At 46.4% G+C, this 23,672-nt stretch overlaps 2 protein-coding genes across 2 annotated transcripts in view; one reads left to right on the top strand and one right to left on the bottom strand.

Annotated features, from left to right (window-relative positions):
- Positions 1–1,856: 1,856 nt before the first annotated feature.
- On the bottom strand, positions 1,857–10,424 carry atcayb (ATCAY kinesin light chain interacting caytaxin b). The gene is made up of 11 exons (XM_056293973.1): positions 10,348–10,424; positions 8,669–8,727; positions 8,334–8,561; positions 6,448–6,606; positions 5,756–5,858; positions 5,226–5,357; positions 4,095–4,181; positions 3,421–3,519; positions 2,642–2,677; positions 2,489–2,536; positions 1,857–1,896 (listed from the first exon to the last, which is right to left on the bottom strand). The coding sequence occupies exons 1-11, from the start codon at positions 10,422–10,424 to the stop codon at positions 1,857–1,859; spliced, it is 1,068 nt and encodes a 355-aa protein (XP_056149948.1).
- The window catches only part of cplx4c (complexin 4c), a 32,117-nt gene continuing 12,490 nt past the window's right edge, over positions 4,046–23,672 (top strand). The window contains exons 1-2 of the transcript XR_008811368.1: positions 4,046–4,144; positions 6,470–6,617. The gene's annotated coding sequence lies outside the window, so the exon portion shown is untranslated. The remainder of the gene's footprint in view (positions 4,145–6,469; positions 6,618–23,672) is intronic.

The following is a 23,672-nucleotide window of genomic DNA, read 5'->3' as shown; positions in this document are numbered from 1 at the left end:
CCCTTGTAAAGCACCACGCTACATCTTTAAATGTATTTGTTTGATTTTTTTAAATCTTAAAATCCCCCGATTTTTGTCTTAAATCTTGGTCTTTGATCTTTAACCTCCAATTTCAACTGATTTTAATTTCTATATTTTCTGCCTTAAACCACACAGCTGAATAACTATAAAGCTAGCATTAAACAACGCTAGCTAGCTGCATAATCTGTGACGTCATATGTAGTCGAAGGTACCCGAGTCGTTACTGTACCCGAGCAGAAATGGAACCCACACCGGCTCCCGTCTGACAGCGGATTTCTTTTTTGGTAAACTAATGCAAGACATCACCAACAATGCCCTGTGATCGCCTGGCAGTCTGTCCAGGGTGTCTCCCCACCTGCCGCCCAATGACTGCTGGGATAGGCTCCAGCATCCCCGCGACCCTGAGAGCAGGATAAGCGGTTTGGCTAATGGATGGATGGATATTTTAAAATCTTATGACGAACGATGGTGAGGGCATTTGACCAGCTTCGTGATCCTCCTGTTGTCTGGTGTGGCAACAACTTTTTTACTTTTGTTTTTAAAATCTTTTGATCTCTAATGTATCACTGCCTTTTATTTTCATTCATCTGATCTTTAATCTAACACATTGCTGGGGTTTGTTGTTGCTGATTTCAATTTCCATGCTTTTGTAAAGTACTTTCCAAAAACATAGAAAACATAGTAGTAGTAGTAGTAGTATGAAAGGTGCTGTACACATAAACCGGCCCTGCCTAATGTCCAAACCTCGACCCATTACAACAAACGCACAGCCACCGCCATCGCCCTCAGTCAGCACAATAATCAAAAGTCAGCAGCGACACTGTGAGAATGCTACTAGTGTGCGTATTGTTTTAACAAATCCTGCTAGCCGCTTATCAGATCGGCCTGTCTGTTTTCCTCTCGATTCCTGCCCTGGCATATGGTTTGCACACGGTGCCTGTCATCATTCCAGGGATGTCAGCCGAGGCTTGAGCCGGTGACTTGTCACGTCAAACTCAAACGGCAGCTGTAGCAGAAGTATGTGGGTGATATATGGAGAATGATAGGAACGGTCAGTAGCAGAAGATAGAGGGAGTACTCTAAAATAACCCCCCCTTCCCCTCCACCCCTCCCCTACCGCTTGCAATGGTGGGTAGTTCCCTAATTTCAACACAGGCTGTGTGGCATGGGACCAGATAGACGTTGCCAGGTCTGGGTTTGCTGTAGCGTGGTAGCAAGGCCCATTAAAAATAGCATTATCAGTGGCTTACAGACCGTGTTAAAGAACTGAGCAGATGTGCCTTATGCAACACGGTGCATAGCCCTTGTTAAGGACCTATGGAGGGAATGTGAGAATTTAGGACGCGAGTTTCGTCACTTGGATTTGGAGTCTCACTTGGTCCTTAATCTGCTGAACCGAACCATGACTTTGCAAGAGCAAAACAGCTTGGGACTTTCTTGACTACATTTCAAGACATGATTTGAATCAGAACTGGATTGAACTGGATTGAGTTCTTCCAAATTGACTGTATCGTTGCATGTTGGCCTTTGGTTTGGAGTTATCACAGTGTCCTACCCGTGGTCTAATTTGATTTTGTGTGACCTAATAAAATGCAGCGTTTGACTTTTAAGCTGACCCTTTGGATATGCGACTTGACCACATAGCGTCAGACTTACTTTTGATCCCAGCCACGCCAACTGGGAAAGTACATTAATTATAACTTAACGTGTGCAGAAGATATAAAATTTCCTTGAATGCCAGAGTTTAGTAACGTAGGGCTGACATTACAAACCAGCACGAAAAGTTGATGGAGTGCCTACTGACAGTGAGGTTGGTATGAGGCCTTACCTTAATGTCAGATGTCACGGCCCACCTCTGCCATAATTGATTTTGGCCTTAAAGTAAAAGGGAACAAGAGAAGAGTCCTCATGAGTGCAAACCAACTTATTATTAGTTTACTTTGCCTGCGTGGTGGGTTATATTGTACATGAGTGTAAACTGCTGTTATGCAAGTCCCAGTCAAGCGATGCAGAAACTGATCTGCTGAGCAACTTCTTGTATGTATACAAGTTTATATTGTATGTGTGCGTGTGTGTTGTAAGTATAAAAATCAGGTCTTTTAAATTTATACTTTCCCGAAAAGTTGAACAAAAATGGCTAGTGTAAACATTTCTTTGTGTTGCAAACAACTTGCTTTAAGAATTTTCTTGAATAAAGCGATGCTGTTGTGACTGAAGAAGAATTATCTGACTTATCCGGGATATTGTCACGAGGAAATCCCTCAAACATGCAGAACCCACAGCAGAAATACCGTCACACCGCGACGGCAGAGTATTCACTCGTTTCAAGAAAGGTACAAGTTGAAATGGTTGTAGTACTACTGGGTATTTTCTTTAACAGTAGGGCTGTGGCTGTGGCGGTGACGGTGGCAGCTCAGTATTTATGCAGACGCTGCAGTGTACTGTATGTACTGAGGAACTAGGTCACCTTTCTTTAGGCGCTGCCGAGCTGGTCTGCTGGTGCTCTGGCTCAGACCTATAGGTGGGACAGAAAGGAGCATCAGTGCCGCCTTTCATTGAGTCGCTCAGAGAAAAGCAAACACATGAACTTTCTTCTCAAATCCCAGTGAACTATTGTCACCTTTCTCTGTGTGCTCTCATCTTCTCATCGTCATACCTGGGATAAATGAGAAGGAAAACGTTGGTGACAGGCATCATCTATGATGTCATAATGCTCTGTTCCTAAAAAAAAACACACATTTCAACAAAATAAGTGTTTCGTTTACAGCTCCCTTACTACACCCATCCAGAGCACAGTATTGTCGTGTTGTACTTTGTTGTGTCGTTACCAAGTCCCTGTGCACAAACTGCTGCGGCGGTTATGATTCTGTCTTGTTCAGAGACACATTTTAGTTACACAACTGGGGTACAGCAAATTATTGATGGCCCATGTGGTCCTGATCAGTCCTCGGCGCTCGCACCCGAGAGCCAGCAAACAATATGTGTTGCTGCGCCGAAAAACGATCGCGTCTGAGAAAAGAAAACGCCCGATTATAATCCCCACAGTTTGAAACGAAGCACAAATAAATGCGGTAATGTTGTATGACTCTTCTCCTCTTTATACTTCAGGGTAAACCGGATCTCACTGCAGTGTGAGCCTTTTCGTGCCATTCTGTAAAGCCACTAGTTTAACGTGGTATCCACGTTGTGTACTGTCATGTATCCGGCCTGATGAGCAAACACTGCCTGTTTTTAGGACAGCACGAAAAGTGCTCAGAAGTTTAAACAAACACAAGTTCAAAATAAATTTAATATCCTTTTGTGTGACCCAGGTCTAATCCAAGGACTACTCTGTAATTAGAGTTGGCTCCACACGGATTTAGTATCTCAACAGTGACCCCTGCCGGTAAGATGACTCACTGCAGAACACAGTCAGGGATCTGGACGTGTTCCATGGGTATGATGTGGCTGAGTTCCTGCAGGGTGTGCACGTAGCGGATCTTATCCATGAACTTCACACTGCGGGACACACACACACACACACACACACACACACACACACACACACACACACACACACACACACACACACACACACACACACACACACACACACACACACATCAGTGCGTTAGTAGCATCAAGATGAACTCCTATCTGCTCACCCATATCCCATATTCAGATTTTAACTCCTGTGAATCAAACCTTTGTGGTAGACTAAACTCCAGACTATAGAGCAGGGGTGGGCAATCTCATCCAGAAAGGGCCAGTATGGTTGGAGATTTTTGTTCCAACCAAGCAGTTGCACACCTGATCCCACTCATCAACCAGTAGAGTCTTTGCTGAGGAACTTGATAAGGAGTCACAGGTGTGTAACTGCTTGGTTGGAACAAAAACCTTCACCCACACTGGCCCTGTCTGGGTATGACTGCCCACCCCTGCTACAGAGCGTCACGGTGGCCCGCATTCACCAGGCACCGACACATAATTGTGGTACTTAATATTGTTTATCTTCTGCCATGTGTCCGTTACTTAGGTTATCAAGAAAAACAGGCCCCTAAACCACAACAGTGACGCCCAGACGAGGTCCTCACCTGATGAAAGGTCGCGAAATGGCGAGGACGGTACGGATAAACCATGATGGGTGAGCAATTATCAGACACTTCAGATTCTTCCGGAGCCTGCAGGGACATCCAGGGGGGAATGCTCGTGAATTCATTTTTATTATGATTATAGTAGTTGTTAGTGTTATCATTGTTTTTTTTTTTTGGATTGATAATGGATGGATGGATGGATGGATGGATGGATGGATGGATGGATGGATCCCCCTCCCCCCTTTTCCTCCACAATTGTATCCGGCCAATTACCCTGCTCCCCTGAGCTGTCCCGCTCGCTGCTCCACCCCCTCTGCTGATCCAGGGAGGGCTGCAGACTACCACGTGCCTCCTCCGATACATGTGGAGTCGCCAGCTGCTTCTTTTCGCCTGACAGTGAGGAGTTTCGCCAGGGGGACGTAGCGCGTGGGAGGATCACGCTATTCCCCCCAGCCCGAACATGCACCCCGACCGACCGACCAGAGAAGGCACCAGCGACCAGTACGCATACCCACATTCGGCTTCCCACCCGCAGACACGGCCAATTGTGTCTGTAGGGACGCCCGACCAAGCCGGAGGTAACACGGGGATTCGAACCGGCGATCCCCATGTTGGTGGGCAACGGAATAGACCGCCACGCTACCCGGACGCCCGTTAATATTGAAACGTGCATGGATAAGTAGACACGTTGGCCATTAGCTAACGGGTCGGGCCCTGTAGTTGAGCGGTTAGCGGTGTCAATACGGGTTCGCGTCCCGGCTGCGACGGTTCCCGTGGTTGCCCCCCCTAATTCGCTACAGTATTATCATTGTGTGCGTGAGTGTGTGTTATTAACATTATCGTCACCATCCTTACATTACTATCCATATAGTCAGTCAGTCAGAGACAGACTGAGAATAAATCCCACATATTTGGATGTAGTAACTGAGTACATAGATACTTTCCCATTGATACTCTTAACAATATTTCTACTCTTAAAAACTTTTTGTTTTTACCGGTGTGTCTTGATTCTGAGCATCCCAACAAGGCAAATTTCTGGTATGGATAAAAGTACCTGTATGGATAAAATCTGGTATGGATAAAAATACTGTGGCTAAAACGTAAACTAAAATGTAAAATGGGCCATTTTACCTCCTGTCAATCATCTGGTAGCATCTCTTCAGCCAGCTGATGCCAGGCATCTTCCTGCGAGGTGTCGCTCCGTTCAGGTAAATGATCATGTAGTCTTCTGCCACCAAGAGCTCCAGGCTGCTTATAACATAGCTGAAAACAGCACGAACAAGCATTTACTCCCCAGATCTGCTGGCGAACTGCCGGGGGTCCGAGAGACAGACGACAGACATCGGTCGGGGATATGTCCAAACTGATTAGTGTCAAAGTTGCCAAGCTGACACGCGGCACGTCAAAGGGTATTGATGTCAATGTCAAGATCAGAAGGCCGCATGCCTCCAATTTTTCATGACATCAAAATATGAAATTAATTTCGATCATTTGTGAAGGTACAGATGTCATGGGTAACACAACTTGTCCTCTGTTGTGTTCTCTGGAATGATCTTACCACTGATCTAATATCACAAATCATTATTATTATTATTATTATTTGACATCTGAGGTCCAACATAAAGTGTTATGTGGTGGCTGAAGGCTAGCGCTGGTCTTACAGGAAGAGGTTCTCCATGATGTATGTGTAGTCCTCGCAGCTACTGTCAGGAAGGTGGCAGGCCGCAAAAACTATGATGGCATTCAGACCCTCACCATAGTAACCTGAGAGACAGAGAGCAGCACAAACAGCATGTTGTACAATACAAACTCATTATTGCATATCACTCCCAGACAGCAATTCCGTGAGAGATAGTTCATCCTCTTTTTTTTTTTTAGGGGGGGGTCAAAGTCATCATGGGCCGGAGCTCATCCCGGTAGGCAGAGACAGTCCGGCAAAAGACCTGTAAATGACACGCAAACCCATGGGCAGTTTTAAAGCCTCCAATTAACTTAGCGTGTGGACGGTGGGAGGAAACCCACAAAAACCTGGCACACACACACACACACACACACATCATGTCTACTTTTGGCGACCCCCCCCTCATTGACAACATTCATTCCCTAGCCCTTAACTTCAGCCTTAACCATCATAACTGCGTGCCTAACCCTAATCCGAATCCTAATTCTAACCTTGACCCTAAACCCAAGTCCTAACCCTTAAAATAGACCCTTATCCTCATGGGGACCCATAAAATGTCCCCACAAGGTAGGTGGTTTCAGTGTTTCTATCCTAATGGGGACCAAATGTCTCCATTAGGATAGAAAAACCTGGTGCACACACACACACACACACACGCTGGCCTTTGCTAACCTCCATGTGTGACCACCCTCAGGTAAGGCCTGATGACCTGCATGTCTATCCTCTGCTCCTGGTCGCCGATGATCACCGTCCGCCACAGACGGCCGGACGAGTCTCTCTCCTCCTCACCCTCCCCAGGAAGACGCTTCGCAGTGGCCACGGGGGTGTCGTCTAGGAACAAGGTAGTGTTTGCACAGGTGTTGGTCATGTTGCTTATCTGTTTATTTTCCCCTCTATCCCCTCTCCATGCAAGCCATAGACCCGGAAGGGAGGCTCGGCCTCTCCTTCGCATATGAACTGGTCCATCTCAGCAGGAGAAAGGCAAACACGATAGCAGGGCTCGAAACCTGCAGCGGGGTCAGCAAGGCTCGAGAGGCCGCGGAATGAAACCAACTTTACAGTAAGGCATACTTCACAAAGGGATTATAGGAGGCTCCTAATGCTTTGAGGGCTGCAGACTACCACATGCCTCCTCCGTTACATGCGGAGTCACCAGCCGCTTCTTTTCACCTGACAGTGAGGAGTTTCACCAGGGGGGCGTAGCGCGTGGGAGGATCACGCTATTCCCTCCAGTTTCCCCTCCCGAACAGGCGCCCCGATCGACCAGAGGAGGCGCCGGTGCAGCGACCAGGACACACACCCACATCCGGCTTCCCATCCGCAGACACGGCCAATTGTGTCTGTAGGGACGCCCGACCAAGCCGGAGGTAACACGGGGATTCGAACCGGGATCCCCGTGTTGGTAGGCAACGGAATAGACCACTACGCTACCCAGACACCCCATTATCAAGCTATTATAATGCGCTGGCATAGAGACTTTCTGGGTTGCCAGGTTGGGAGAGTCTCCACAGACACTGTGTCAGAAAGCTTGTTGATTAGACGAGGAAGAGCCAAACCGCTACCGAACCTGAACCCTAAACTTAACCACTGTCGCTGTAATCGCTGTAGCTACCGCTGTCTACTCCTGCATATGCCCCGTGGGACCGTGTTATCCTACTGGGCCGTGTTATCTGGACGCCGCTTGCTGGAGAATGTGGATGCCGGTCACATGGTTTGGAGACGGTGTCCGCGCAGACCCTCTTGTATTGATAAAACATGGGCCCCCAACCTAGTAACCCAGGAAGAAAGTATTTTTACCAATGCATTATGCTTTATTCACGCATAATAACGTGTTATAATGTTATTACCAATTTATAACGCATTAATAAACGAGTTATTAACACTGATAGAGTGAATAGTAACAACTTTTATAAACCCCGTAATTGCATGGTAAGCCTCGTCGTAAAGTGGTACCTAAATAAATTGGGGAAAACAGTTAACATTGTCAACTACGATGCAGAAGTGTAAAGCTACGTGTCGAGTTCATGCCAAACGCGGCTACTGTTGACTCCTTTACCAGTTTTGGTGACCATCTCGAGATTTAGCGACTTCTCGGGACCCCTTTGGCAACTTAGGTGCTCAAAAGCGACTTGCGACAAAAACCCTAACGTTCCTGGCCTTTCTCTGGTCTTTGAGACGTTTGTGCTGACGCGACTTGATTTAGTGACGGAATGACGTGGACGCGCATAACGGAAAACATTTTGCACGCCCCCTCCCCGCCATCCCCGCCATCCTGCAGCGCTGATACGGGTCTATGGCAGCTCGTCGACAGGATTTGGACAAATTAACTGGTATCAACGGTCCAGTTAATCATCTAGACCAGGACCAGGGGAGTCTTTATTAACATCTGGATTCAACATTATTGGGTTCTTTTCCATTCACATCCCGTGTCCTTTTTCATTTATGGTGATTAACAGCTTGCTGCTCCCAAATATCCAGTGTCCCGTGATCTCACGTGTACTCAGCGTGTCCCAAATACTGTCTCAGTAACAGGCGGCGTCCCTTGACCCCTGACTGACCTTCCCACTCCAGCTCATTGCCGTTGGTGATGAACTCCAACGAGTCGGTCTCGTCGGGGGTCTCGATGTCGTCCACGTTGATGTCCAGGTCGTCGGGCGTCTCCAGGAAGTCGTCGGAGAGCACCGACCCCTCGCTCTGGTCCAGCGACAGGTTGATCTCGGGGGCGACGAGCGTGCGGCGCTTGCGCTGGCCCGCGGACTCTCCCACGTTCAGCGTGGTGGGAGGAGCTTAGAGAGAAGGACAGGAAGTTTGAGATGAACCAACCACGCGCTTTGGGAAGAATAAACAAGTCTGACCAAATGACGGTTTCTGTCGCTGTCGTTCAAATGCTTACTGGTTCGGCTGTCAGTGAGGCCGCATGAGGACTCAATGTCGCCATCTTCTGGTAAAGGCCTGGAAAAGCAGACAGAACACGCGTATGATTACACATCACTACACAATATGAGAGGAATATAGTTTACTGCCTCTCGTAGGCCTCTGGTTGTATGGCCGGAAGTTCATGACTGCTTTGTTCTCTTTGCAGCGACCTTTTGTTAGTTCTGATCCACAGCACCCTTACAGATTTAAAAAAAAACACAGTATAAAAATAAAATAAACAAATTATAGGCTGTCTTTCTCAGCGTTTTCCTTCCCAGTGTGTTTTGCCTTGTCCCTATCGTTATGGGGTTGTAACTACAGCTTGTCGTCGGAGACAATGGGTGTCTCTGGGAAAAGCGATAGCGGTAATTAAAGACTTGGCGGATGTTTTAATAACACTGCTGAGCTGTCGGCGCCGTGAGAGGAGACGTGCTCATGCAGATTTCACATGCTTATAAAGAGACACGGATATCTTCACACACTATCATCCACACACACGCACACACACACACACGCACACACACACACACACAAACTCATTTGTACTTGCGCACCAACTTGCACACACACAGTCATACAGGCACAAATACACACACACACACACACACACACACACACACACACGCTCGCATTTGTGCACCAACTTGCACAAACGCAGTCATACAGGCACAAATACACACACACACACACACACACACACACACACACACACACACACACACACACACACACACACACACACGTCTGAGCCGGTTGGTAATTGCTGTTATCACGCCGCCAGCGCCTCTGCAGATGCAGAGAGCAGGAAGAAAAGATAAGAGACTATAATTATAATGATGATTATAATGATAATAATGATATAACTAGTGGGGGGGAAGAGACAAATGTGCTGCTTGCAAACAAAACCGGTGTAGACCAGAGTGTATGATCTATTCCACCTGCTGACCAGACAACAAGATGGTTTTGGGGGGCGGCCTGGGAGGCGCGGCTGCAGAGAGCGGGGAGGCTTTGCTGTCTGTCACAAGGTGACACAGAGTCGTGTTGACACGCTTCATACGGCAGACAACGCCGCTGACAACGGAAACCGTTATAAAGGCTCACGAGTGGAAAGGCTGAAAAAACTGACACTTGACAATGGAGAGAGATGAAAAGAAATGTTGGCTCTTAATCTCTGAGATCTGAAAGATCTTAATCATAACATCGTTACTGGGCAGGTTATATCTTTAACCTGTCGCCTCTCCCCTGGTTTAGGCTGCTTGCTATTTTGTCCACTGGCAAAATGTGACCTGTTGATTTTAATGTGTGATGCGAGAGTAGGGATGAAACATTGGGGTTTTTTCATGTGAAGTCAAAAGGGAAAAAACACACGTAAGCACACGTGCATGCACACACACATACACACACACACACAAACTCACTTGCAATTGTGCACCAACTTGCACAAACACAGTTATACAGACACACACACACACTCACACACACACACACACACAAACACAAACTCACTTGCACTTGTGCACCAACTCGCACACACACACAAACTCACTTGCACTTGTGCACCAACTTGCACAAACACAGTCACACACACACACACACACACACACACACACACACACACACACACACACACACACACACACACACACACACGAGTACCTGGGGAAGTCCTCATCCTGCCACTCGTCTTTAACCTCCATGCTGTCCATGCGCAGAGTGGCCTCTGCTGTGCCCATCCTCTGCCCGCTGGGACAGACCTCAGCTGGCTGCGGAAGAGAAACACAACCAGCATCATCTCACCACAGAGGATCACCCTCTGACAACTGGTACGGAAACAAAAACACTTTGAGCTGTCTGTACGAGTCAAGTCAAATCCAAGTTAAGCACTCAGCGTTTGAACAAAACGAGCCGCAATGCAGACCACTTTATCAAGCTGTAGAGACGAGGAAACCCAACACAAAGCTAGAATCCCACGGACACGCTCTCGTCAAAGTTCCAGCTGCTGGTCTGGATCATTTCATGGGTTGCAAATGTGGGTGACCGCCGGGTTGGTGTAGAATAGACCAACTATACACTGAGTCCAAAAACACTGCTGGAACTCCCGGTGTGACTCCTCGATGGGAGATTAACAGCGATGTCAAAGAGGACCAAAAACATCACATTGCTCATACCACCCCTTAGGACAAGAGAAACAACAGAGCTTCCATGCATCCATATCACCGAGTGACCGTCTGACTTCTGCACCTTCCGTCAGCAGATCAGCGACAGTCTCTCCATTCAGCATCACGCCTTCCGTTTTGCCACCGTGTGACGTAACGCATTGTGTAGGTCACGTCCCGTGTGCTGCAAGCCGTGACATGAGGCGCAGTCATGCATGGTGAAGTGAGCGCAGTACGAAGGCCTCATGTCAGAGAGATGGGCTTCGGGGGGGGTTGGCGCGTCCTCCAAACGTCATGGCCCCGACCGGAGCTCACAGAGCAGGCGGTCCTGTCGTCCATTTGTCCACTGGCATGGCACTGATGCACCGCAGCCAGACACATTAGGACCCATGTGGAAAGAGCAGCAAATGGGGACTAAAAGGGACTTGTGCCCCTGGGCCACATGTGGCGCTGGCTTGTGGATTGAAATGGGGGGCGGATGGGGACAAAATGTTTTCAATGCGTGATCTGATGGAGCTGGTTTCCATGATCAGGGTGGACTTGATGAAAAACAGAAGATGAACACATCCCTAAATGCCTCGGTATTGAATGACAAAACAGGCCGAATTAGCTTCTTACTCTTATTATTATTATTATTTAGTGTCATTATCATTATTAACTATTATTAATTATGATCAATTATTATTTATTTTGCTGCCAGGGGAGAGGAAAAGAGGAAGGTCAAAGAAGAGGTTTATGGATGTGGTGAGGGAGGACATGCAGGTGGCTGGTGTGACAGATGCAGAGGACAGGAAGAGCTGATGATGATGACGACTATGATTCTCTATTTATTTATTTATTTATTGGTGCACAATGGCAACGTCAAGATCCCTCGTTTATGTCAGAAGCTGAGACCGCTGGACTTTCTGACACGTTTTTCACTTTCACCAGTAAATGTGGCGGGAGACGAGGCGGTGATGGCCTCGTCAAGCGGCAGAACATGGTCCACTTCATGTCAGCTACCCCAATACCTGTTAATTAGTATAATGTGCCTCCACAAACCGCTTCCTGCTTTTGTATTTGGGGACCCCCCACCACCACCACCAAATGGTGTCATAGGGAATGCATAGGATGTGTCCCCCGTGCTTACATTTTTAAAGGCATCTTAGTGCTTCCAGGTGGGACCTTGTCCACTGTGCAATACACAAGTGCGAGATTTCAACGTGCAAGCATGAGCCATCTCGCCGTGGTGTGGATACACTGCTTGTGTTCACCACCAGAACAGAAAGCGTGTCAGAGATGTTTGCATGCTGTTTTATTCCGTGGAGACTTTGCAGCCTGCAGAGACAACAACGTCGCTTTTCATAGGCTCAGTAAACCCAGTGATGCCGGGGATCAACTGCAGTGTCACTGAAGCTTGGATGAAGCGGAGGCTTGTCAAAGCTAAAAACACGAAGTTGTCAGTCCTCATTTTTGTTGTGAAAATGGCAAAGTTCATTCACATTGTTGTTGCGAAAGACCCTTACAGCTGCTTTCTACAGACACGCTCACCGACTCCCACAACTGCTCTGGACAGATGGTTGTTTGTTTGTTTTGCGATGGCGAAACAACCCAGATGTTGCGGTCCACTAACACAAATCCTTGTGTCTCGTGTCACCAAAATTGAATTCTGCATGGCTTCTTCAATGTGGCACAACTTGCCCCTTTGTTTTGTTCACTAGGATACTGCTTTCTCTGCTGAGCAAATTCATTCATGTCAGCATTACTGGCAGGAGTGCCAACATGGTAGATGACCCATAATGCACTGCCTCAACGTTGCCACACAACCGGGGCGTCCGGGTGGCGTGGCGGTCTATCCCGTTGCATACCAACACGGGGGTCGCCTGTTCGAATCCCCGTGTTACCTCCGGCTTGGTCGGGCGTCCCGTGGGTATGTGTCCTAGTGCAGTGACTAGGACACATACCCACATCCGGCTTCATGTCTGCGGGTGGGAAGACTTGGAGCGACCGGGACGGCTTGGAGGAGTGGGACGATTGGCTGTATACAATTGGGGAGAAATAAAGGGGGAGGGGGGACCCCCCCCCCAAAGCTTGGTAAGCTTGGTCCAGGATGGATTCTGCACTGCTCCTCCTTGACCGAGCTTCCATATTATCCAGAGTCTCGCAGACAATGTCTGCGGGTGGGAAGCCGGATGTGGGTATGTGTCCTGGTCGCTGTACTAGCGCCCCCTCTGGTCGGTCGGAGCACCTGTTCGGGGAGGGGAAATTTGGGGGATATAGAGTGATCCTCCCACGTGCTACGTCCTCCTGGTGAAACTCCTCGCTGTCAGGTGAAAAGAAGCGGCTGGTGACTCCACGTGTATCGGAGGAGGCGTGTGGTAGTCTGCAGCCCTCCCCGGATCGGCAGAGGGGGTGGAGCAGCGACGGGGGCGGCTCGGAAGACTGGCTAAGTACAATTGGGAGAAAAAGGGGAACCCCCCCAAAAAACAAACAAACAAACAAACAAACAAAACCCAAAAAAGATCCTGATGCGTCAATAAGCTTGAAAGTCCCCTGAACGCAGATGGAAGCTCGTAATTTCATGCTCAGATAAGTGTGGACATTATAATCCCGTGACTGGCTGAGAAGAACCTGACATACGCAGGCGGCCGCGGCAGATTAGGGAGTGTGGACCGCTGTATGCGCAGATGTCCCTCGCCAAGGATCCAGCTGCTCACACGGCGAGTTGCTGATTGATAGAAAGCAGCGTCACAGAGGCACGTACGCGTTTGCTGGGGATTTACAGCGAGTCCAGATGGCGGCCCAGCCCTCCCCTCTTTACACGCTGCTTCTCATGCTATTTACTCTGCTCTGCCCGCCAAAACCCACTGCCCAACACTCCCACCCGGAGGAGGAGATTATAGCCAGCTACAAACAGCTTCTAAACTTAGGAGTTAGTCTTTCTTGGGCCGTTTTTCCAAGTAATTTACCCCTCCTTTACTTTGGTATGTGTTTTTTTCTTCTTAATCTTCATTGCACACTGCATTGTCTTCTACGGAGCCCGGGAGGGGACATGGACAAAATCTGTTTTATAAAGCGCGCGTGCGAGTTATCCGTAGCCTTCGGGGGCAGTTCATGGGGTCAGTTTTGGGACACGCGCAACATCTTTGTGATTTGTCACCGTTGAGTATCGACGTAACTGAATATTCCAGTGGTGGCTGTTGCTAAAAATTTATTTTTTTTGGGGGGGGGGCACAATTTACCTTGGCGCAGCACTCCTGACAAATGTCCACACAGTCACAGAGTTATTAAGGAGGACAATGTAGCCTATAGATTTTTTATCAGGGTTACGTAGACGGTGGATGATTGACAGTCGAGACGAGGCGTCTTGGTGGGTGTGAACAGGACTGACAGCTACGAGAATTGTCCAATCACATTTGACAGCCACGAGAATTGTCCAATCACATTAGATCAGAAAACATTAAAACCGTACCAATTCACTGCCAATAAAAGTGGGCGTGTCTGGGGCGCACAGAACTGCGCCCCCACGGAAAATCTGAAGACACCAATCAGACAGCAGCCTCAGGTCACCTGCTCGCCAGAAGTTTGAGGGGCATCGTTTGGCCGGCGCCCCTCACCCAGGAAGTATATTGTAACGTACAGGAATAAGTTGACACGTTAGCCCCTGGTTAGTGGGCCGGACCCTGTAGTCAACTGGTTAACGTTGTCGCCCGCGGTCCGGAAGATACGGGTTCGCGTCCCGGCTGGGGCGACGGCTCCCGAGCTGTCCTCCATCCTGAATTCGCTCAAATATGTATTCAGACGGGAATCAACCAAATACCATTTGGAACCAAGATTTAATGGCTGCAGACAGACTGAAAAAAACACTTTTATTTCATAATTATACAGCTAAATTATATTTAACATGTTTACGTAGATTTTCATCTCTCCCAGCGCCCTGTCTTGTGTGAGTACACTACACGTTTACATGAACTAAAGTAGTAGCACTTCCGCTTCCTCGGCTGTCCCTGTATTGTCCTCTCCTCTGATTAGTGACCACTACATTCACGCCGCATGTCAGCGGAGAATTTTATGACGGCGAGAGGCGGTGGACACAGCGTGACGTCAGCCTACATACACAGTGCTGTGTCTCTCGTCGAAAGGTACATTTGACTACCAGCCGTGACACGCAGATACAGTTTACATGACACTTAAAAAAATCGAATTATTGCGTTAGTCCGACTAAAACCGGACTCTTAAAATGCATGTAAACATGTTAGCTCGACTGAAATCGAAGTTGTAATAGTCGGACTAACGCACCCAGATAATGCGATTGGAAGTCGATTTACTCCTGCATGTACACACCTTAGTCGGACTGGAGCTGGTCGAGGCGATCTGCGCACGCGCTAACTTTCAGCGCGCCAAGTCTGACCCGGAAGTCGAACAGCGTAAACAGAAGACGAAGGGGGGGGGGACACAAGAAGAGGAAGCCAGTAACTGCAAACATGGCGAAAACATCGAGAGCTCATTTTTGGACGGATGAAGAGACGGAGTATACGCCTACTCAGTTGAAAGAGCTGACCATTTTAAAATACATGGACGGGAGGAAGACAAGAAATGGCGACATATTCAAAAAAGTAGCCGTGTGCTCTGCGTGTGTGACGTAATAGGTCAACCGGTAATGGCCCAATACAAACAAGCTGAAAGAGTGCATATCGCCACCTATCGCAGCGGAGCCCACATGACTCCCTCAGTAAATCCATTTCCCTCCCGCGCATGTATAATGGGACCAAAGTCAGTAGACGGACTAATGAACTAATCAAGCTATAACCATAGCTCGACTAAACTGTGCATGTAAACGTGATGATGATGAGGAAATCTTTCAGCACGCGTGGGAAGATAAGGTCTCCGCTGTCACGCCAGCCGCCCCCCCCCCGCCGCTGATGGATGGGGAAAGACGCGGTGTCCCAGTAATGTGAACCACATTAGCAGAGTGAAGTAGAGCATTAAATGATCATCTATAGTCGTCAGTCGAGGTATGCTCTCTAGCCATGCACTTCCTTCCGGTGCCTTTAGCGAAAGGAGAAGGTACATTACCCCCCCCCCCCAAAAAAACACCCCTCAAACAAATAAATAAATAAATCGGGACTCAAACGAGAGGAGACACTTACTTATGGAGATAATCTCCTCCTTCTCCGTTGAGGAAACGTTCCTTCTTTGGGGATTTTGCGGCCCCTCTTTCCTTGTTTTATGTCTTCTTTAGAGTTGTCTGTGGTTGAGGGCCATTCTTGTTTACCTCTACAGGGGGGACGTGCGTGGGCTCAGGACCGGGTTTGAAGTCCTCAGGCATCTGCCGGCAGGGAGGACACTGGTTGTGGTGGTCCTGAAAGGGGCCGAGAGAGGATCTCGCCCCCCTGGAGAGAATGAGTGGAAGAGCATTGACAGTCACACAGTTCACGGCCCCCTGCCTTCATGTCGATGCACATCAGAAACTCAGGCCCCTCTCTCCGCTAGACCCCATGCTGTTTATATGTGCAAAAGATAATCCTGCCCCCTTGATTTTAGCTTCTCTCACCATGTTCACAGATTTATTTACTGGGGGTCTCCCCCCCCTTCCTCCACAAAAACCCACCCGGGCTCTAATCCCGCTGTGATGACGTCGTATTGCTGATGGTTACGTAATCATGCCTGCCTACCTTCTCCTCGGTGATCCAGGTGAATAAAAGCGGTTGTTAGACGTCCCGCGTCGGAGCCAGCAGAGCACCCTCTTCTCCGATACGCGTCAGGTCCATTTCAACGCCGTGTTTCCAAACGCACAAGATGTTGAAAAAAAAACCAGACGCATCTAACTTCGCCGTTGTTTCCTGGCAACAGCATCCCCTCTCTCTCCCTCCGTTTCTCTTTCTCTCTCTTACATCTCTCTCTCTCTCTCTCTCTCTTTCCCACCGTGTACTTTTCAAGCACGCTCACTCCTGATAGATTCCCCTCCCATCTCTTTCTATGATGCTCGCAACCCATGTCCCCCTCTCCCCACCCCCCTCCTCACAGCAGCGTTAAGCTCTGGGCTGTGTCAGTAATACAAAGTGTCATCCCTCTGGCACTGCACCCACTCAGCAGAAAAGCCATAGTTTTCTGTTCTCCTGTTATTGGCTGCTGGCCTGACATGCGTTTTGGATGCGTGCGTGTTCTATAAATAGCACTATATGACACGCATCTGCAATACCTCAACATGCCCAGACTTATGGTGTAAGCATCTGTTTTTCTACGGATCTAAACACTACTTACATCGGGGGTAGTTTTTCTATTCATGCACCAAGACCTATCGTAAATGTTTGTTAGGTGACATTCAGTTTGTCAAAGGACTGAAGTCTTTAAGCAATCGGTTTTGTGGGACGAGCTCTCTGTGATTTTTCGGTGATTTTGGTGTGTTTTAGTGATTTTTTTTTAACTTGTAGACCTACAGGTTTTATGATCAGCCATAAGTTTCAATCCACGTCGTGCATTCCACTTTATCGCAGTCAAACTATATATTTCCATCCATACGTTTATTTGTGTGTAACTAGTACGCTCCATATTTGTTTTTGCAGGTTCAACTTCCACCCACTAGATGGTAATAGAGATCACTTTATGAAATTGGTCAAGAGTGGCGAGTGCGTGTTATTTGGAAAATCATGTTCATGACGTCTAGTCAAAAAAAGTTAATTATTATTATTGTCAGTATATTGTCATTGTTACAGTTATTATGGTTATTGTCATTATTAACGTTGTATCCTGATGAAAAATTGTCATCCCTTGACTTATCAAAAACCCAATCTATTGGAATAACACAAGAAAACATATATATAGCGATTTCTTCCTATTCTTCGTCTTACCGCCGAGGCTATTATTTCTACAGTCAAATAGCAATGTCTGGCTAGAAGGCCCAGAGATGGCCCGGCGCCCTGTGCAGGGTGTCTCCCCGCCTGCCGCCCAATAACTGCTGGGATAGGCTCCAGCATCCCCGCGACCCTGGCAGCAGGATAAGCGGTTTGGATAATGGATGGATGGATGGCTAGAAGATGCCAGCTTTTCTGGTGATTTGGAAGATTTCAGAGCAGTTTCGACTGTAACACAATAGGCTGTTTAAATGGGGGCAAAATGACACAGAGCAACCAAAGGTTGACAAAAGAGTAATAAGAGAAGTCTTTGATACCATGAAGACGAGAAGTATGAGTCTGGTTACTACCGCCGTCACCAACCATTCCTAAAAACAGAAACTGTCTCAGACAGTGATTATAAATAGTCTTAAAATGAAACTGGTCCGGTTTATTGGCTAGCGACTTAAGCGCCGTTCAATGGCCGCTGGCTGCGGTCAATGGCGCCTCAGCTGTGGGAGCCTCATGCCTCATCCCTAGGGAACGGAGGTCACATGACGTCTTTTGTGGGGACGGAGGTGAAAAAAAATGTTGTCAAAGGCAAAAAATGTCAAAGAAGAAGAAGAATCGGAAAACAGGCGCACTCCCTAAACAAAGCAGACAAATGTAACCCGTTATTTCCTTGCCCGGTGCGGGATCCGGTACGAGGTGTACTGCACCACATGGTGACATCACTAACCGCTCGGCTAAAGGGTCAGACCCGTTAGCTAGGGGCTAACGTGTCTTATTAGTAGTTAACACAAACAAAGCTAACTTTAACGTACCCCTCCAGAAACGTTTTAAAGTTTAAAAATAATCTGGTATGATTAATATATTGTTTAACATGGTTTTCCCGCATAAAAAGTAGGAAAAAATAACTCTGAAAAGAGGCTGGAAGCAAATCTACTCTTTCTCCGTCATTGGGAAATTCAGGTTTATGAATATGCAAATACCACAGGTGTCGTGCCCCGCCCACCACCGCTGCTTGCTAGGACGAGGTTGACTGGTGGGGGAGCGCTGTGCATCAAGATGGCCGGCGTTAGGGCAAACATCGGAGAGATTCAACCATACATGTTTGAGCCTCAGTCAGTTCATCCATTACATTAATACTGACAGCTCAATAAGCCCTTGTATGGAAGAATACTGAGGCCACTGAATGAAAGAGAAAATTCACAGAGGAAAAATAATTGCATTTTCAGATTTGAGTCGATATGAGTACAAAAAAAAGTTAAATTTCATGATTAAATCTCGATGTAGAGAAAGTTTAAATTGAATTTCGAGAATAAACGAATTCAGGGTTTGTTTGGGGTCACAGCAACACCAAGTTTTAAAGATTCTAAGTTTAAAAAAAAAAGATGCACATAGTGCAAAGCCAATTTACGAAAAAAAACACATTGCTAGTTTTATGACTATGCAGAATTAGTATCATGACGCCATCATAGCCAAATGTATACATTTTTAACTTCCTGTACACTGCCCATGGGTGTGCCTGTTCAGAAATGGAATCTATAGACAAGACATTATGTGTGTAACTCAACCCCTCAAGCTGGACATCTAAAATAAATCTACAAACAGTAAACGAAATGTCTAACTTTAATATAATAAAAGAAAAACAGAGAAGCATAGCCCATAAACTAAAAATCTTGAGGTATAAATATAGACAGGGATAGACAGATACTTTATTGATCCCGAGGGAAATTAAAACATCATTACAGCTCGCATAATCCAAAGGCACAATATCACAAATATACACAATATATATAATATACACAATATCAAAATACACATAATGGTAATAATATAAATACAAAAAACTATAGGGAATACGTAAAATACTATAAAGAACTAGGCCAAACTGAAATACTTGGTGCCTAATCAATATCAATAAGCATAACCCAACATTTCTTTTTTATATACTGTAGCAAAACTTATTCAAAAACAACCCTCTACAGCTAGCTCCCCTTTTACAGTTGATGACTTTTTTCCTTTTTTCTTTTTTTTGGAGCCAAAGTCTTGGGAGCTTGGATCCGGCATGGGTGTGTTTTTTTCTCTTGTGCCTCCACCCGCTGATGGCTGCCTGTCTGCTATGCATGGTTTTTGCTATGCCTAGAAAAACGGCATTTGCCATTCATGTGTATGGGGTTTCTCACCACAGATATCTAAAATTCATTTTCAGGTATCCCCAATTCCCATTGGCGGATATCTACAAATGAATTATGACTAGTTGTAATTCCAGTTTTAGATGTGTACAATTGAATCCTGACTAGTCATAATTCCAGTTCAAGATAGTATCGCTAACCCTCCTCAGTTCAAGATAGCTACATAGTCCTAGTCAAAATGACGTTTGAGATAGCTGCAACTTTCATTCTTCCTAGTCAAAACTGAATTACAAATATCTTGAATTAGAGTTTTGGCTAGGTGAAATGACGTTGCAGATATCTGTAATTACCTCAGTGCAGGTATCGTGTCTAACTAATAAATGTTAAAAGGGTTTGCCATACAGATATGCTTATTTTTCTAAACAAGAACGGTTTCTACCTAGTAGTCCTGACCAGAGTGTGACTGTCTTTATTTCTTCATCTTAATGTATGAAGACAATTGTTGTAAGAATTCACATGAATGATCGGTTCTTAAAACAGAATGGCTTGTATACATTTTTTTTAAATAAAATTTTCTTCTGTGAAATAAGCATGTGACCTGTTTTGACCCCGCCTCTCAAAGAACTGAAATCGAGAATCGTTACGAACCGGAATCGAAAAGAAGAATCAGAATTGGAATCAGAATCGTTAAAATCCAAACGATGCCTAACCCTACTCATAAGTCATGAGCACTTAACAATTCTGTCCTTTGGATAGAATTTGCTTGTAAAGGCTAACACTTGGGGGCGGAACAGTGGTGCAGTGGTTAGTGCAAGAAGGTCCTGGGTTCGAGCCCCAGGGCAGTCCAACCTTGGGGGTTGTCCTCTGTTTGGAGTTTGCATATCTTCTTCGTGTCTGCGTGAGTTTTCTCCGGGTGCTCTTGTTTCCTCCTACAGTCCAAAGACATGTAGGTCAGGTGAATCGGCCATACTAAATTGTCCCTAGGTGTGTGTGTGTGTGTGTGTGTGTGTGTGTGTGTGTGTGTGTGTGTGTGTGTGTGTGTGTGTGTGTGTGTGTGTGTGTGTGGGCCCTGTGGACTGGTGGCCTGTCCAGGGTGTCTCCCCACCTGCCGCCCAATGACTACTGGGATAGGCTCCAGCATCCCCGCCACCCTGGGCAGGATAAGCAGTTTGGATAATGGATGGACTTTTTGGATTTCTGTGGCAGCAAGATTGAGGACATTAGAAACAAAGTAAGTCATCTACCTTAAATTAACTCTAAAGATCCTGTGATGTTAATTTCATTCAGTGCCTCTCAGGCTGTTCCTATTTCTTCATATTTTGAGACCGTCTTACTTAAAACATTGTTGAGCTGGTGTTGGCAGCCAAACCTACTTGGCTCCTTGACCCCTTTCCTGCCAAACTTTTTCAAAAAACTTTGGTTTTCCTGGGACCTGAGATGCTGGAATTACTGATAAATCTCTTACCACTGGCATTGTTCCTAACCTCTTTTAAGGAAACCCATCCTTGATCCAGGGGGCCTCAATAACTATAGACCAATCTCCAATCTTTTTTTTCAATATTGGAAAGAGTTGTAGCTAAACAACTTCTGGCCTATCTTTCCAACAACAATCTCTTTGAACCATTTCAGTCTGTGTTCAGAGCCTGTCACACCACTGAAATTACACTCAAAACTGGTGAATGATCTTCTGCCTGTAATGTATTCTAATTCCAACTCAGTGTCTCTGTTACTTGATTTTATTACAGCTTTTGACACCATTGATCATAGTACACTCTTAGCCTGCCTTGAGAATTACACAGGTGTCTATGGCCTGGCTCTGCCCTGGCTGAAGTCCTACTTATCTGAGAGAACACTCTGTTCCTTCCATGGCAATGTTACATCTATAATCTTTGCGGTGTGGAGTTAGAAAACAACGAGACAGGAGACGTGAGAGTAGACGTAGTCGAGGTAGTTTACTAGCTCCAACTTTACATGTCATATATTCGACAACGACACTGAACTCTCTGGACCGGAAGCGGAAGTGCATTCTCTCTTAGGTGAATGTCTCTAGTTATATAGATGTGGGTCACCACACAGGCCCCCCCAGAATTCACCTACACAAAACAATGCAAAACAGCAAAAGCGCAACTCATGAACATAAAAATAGACTCTACAACAGAACAGTCAGCGAACGGTAGTCCTTGGAGGCGGCGAGAGGAGAACTGGCCAGTGCTGTGCGTACAGGTGCGGGGAGCTGCCTCAGAAAAATGTGTGTGAAAAGAAAGGCCGGATCAGCCGATCCCAGCACAGACAGCATTTTTTCCATTAAATCAGACGGTTTGCCGTCGCCGAGGCCATTCAGGGACAGTAAACGGTCTGCCTTCTCCAGCTCCGACAGTTCAAATAGCTTCAGGAGGAATGTCTTTATAGCATCGTACTTGCCAGCAGCTGGCGGAGCTTCCAACAGTGTCATTGCTCGCGCCGTTGTCGATGCGTCTAACGCCGCCACTACGTGGAAGTACTGCGTTGCATCCTGCGTTATCCCTCTCAGCTGGAACTGGGCTTCCACATGTTGAAACCACGGCCGTGGATTATGCTGCCAAAAGTCGGGTAGCTTCACAGTAGCGGTGTAAATGCTAGCGTTAGCAATAGCCATGTTGTTAGCACCGGCGTCGTCGTTGTCAAACATACTCGTATTAGTTGTTCGATCACGTCGGGGTCACCAATGTGGAGTTAGAAAACAACGAGACAGGAGACGTGAGAGTAGACGTAGTCGAGGTAGTTTACTAGCTCCAACTTTACATGTCATATATTCGACAACGACACTGAACTCTCTGGACCGGAAGCGGAAGTGCATTCTCTCTTAGGTGAATGTCTCTAGTTATATAGATGTGGGTCACCACAGCGGTGAAATTTGGTGTTCCCCAGGGCTCAGTTCTATGTCCTTTGCTTTTCTCCCTTTACATCTTACCTCTTGGCCGGATTATATGCAACTGTGGGCCCAATTTCCATTGTTATGTAGATGACACTCGATTAGAACATTACTCCCAAATTAGAACTTTAGAGACAAGCATTCAAAAACTGGATGTCATCTAACTGCATACATCTTAATTCTGAAAAACTGGTTATTGGCCCTGGCTAACCATGTATTTGATTCAACCAAGTACTTAACCAGCAGATCGCACTGACTAGTTTCCCAAATCAACTGATTTAATACATGGATGGAGTCACGACACGGTTTGGGTTTTTACTTTCTGGACCCGGTTTTTACACCTCCAGCTCAACGTATGCACCAATATGGTCAAGTAATGGTATCGCTTAAAAAGCGAGTGATCTCCCGAGGTTTTACAGCCCAAAATCTTGATGTTATTTTTGATTCCACCCTGTCTATTGAATTTCATGTTAGAGAGATCAGAAAGACTGCTTTTTCCCCCAATTTCAAACTATTGCTAAAATTCGATCTAATCTGTTCATGACTGATGCTCAGACCCTGAGCCATGACTTTGTTTCTTCCAGATCAGATTGTTGGCGTGCCTTTTTTTTCCACCCTGCCTTTCCACTACCACTAAAAACCTTCAGTTAGTACAAAATGCCGTTCCTGACTAAATCTAGAAAATTCAACCACAACACACCACATCTAGCATCCCATCACTGGCTCCCTATCCATGTTAGAATTGATTTAAAGTGCATGCCAATATTTTAAGTTGATGCACTTGAAGTTAAAGGCCTACACATCAGTGACCTAATTTTTTTTTCAGCACATAAAACCACGAAGAACAGTTTTTTGCTTCAATAAAATATTTGTACATTTCAAAAGAAGAATTTATACCTCTTTCAAAAGTGGAGCTTAATTTTTAGGGAAAGGCTTTAAACTATCATAGATAACTTGTCCTTGG

Source organism: Lampris incognitus, chromosome 14 (genome assembly GCF_029633865.1).
Source record: "Lampris incognitus isolate fLamInc1 chromosome 14, fLamInc1.hap2, whole genome shotgun sequence".
NCBI lineage: Eukaryota > Metazoa > Chordata > Actinopteri > Lampriformes > Lampridae > Lampris > Lampris incognitus.
Note: the sequence above shows the minus strand (reverse complement) of the source record. Positions and strands in the feature narration are given on the sequence as shown.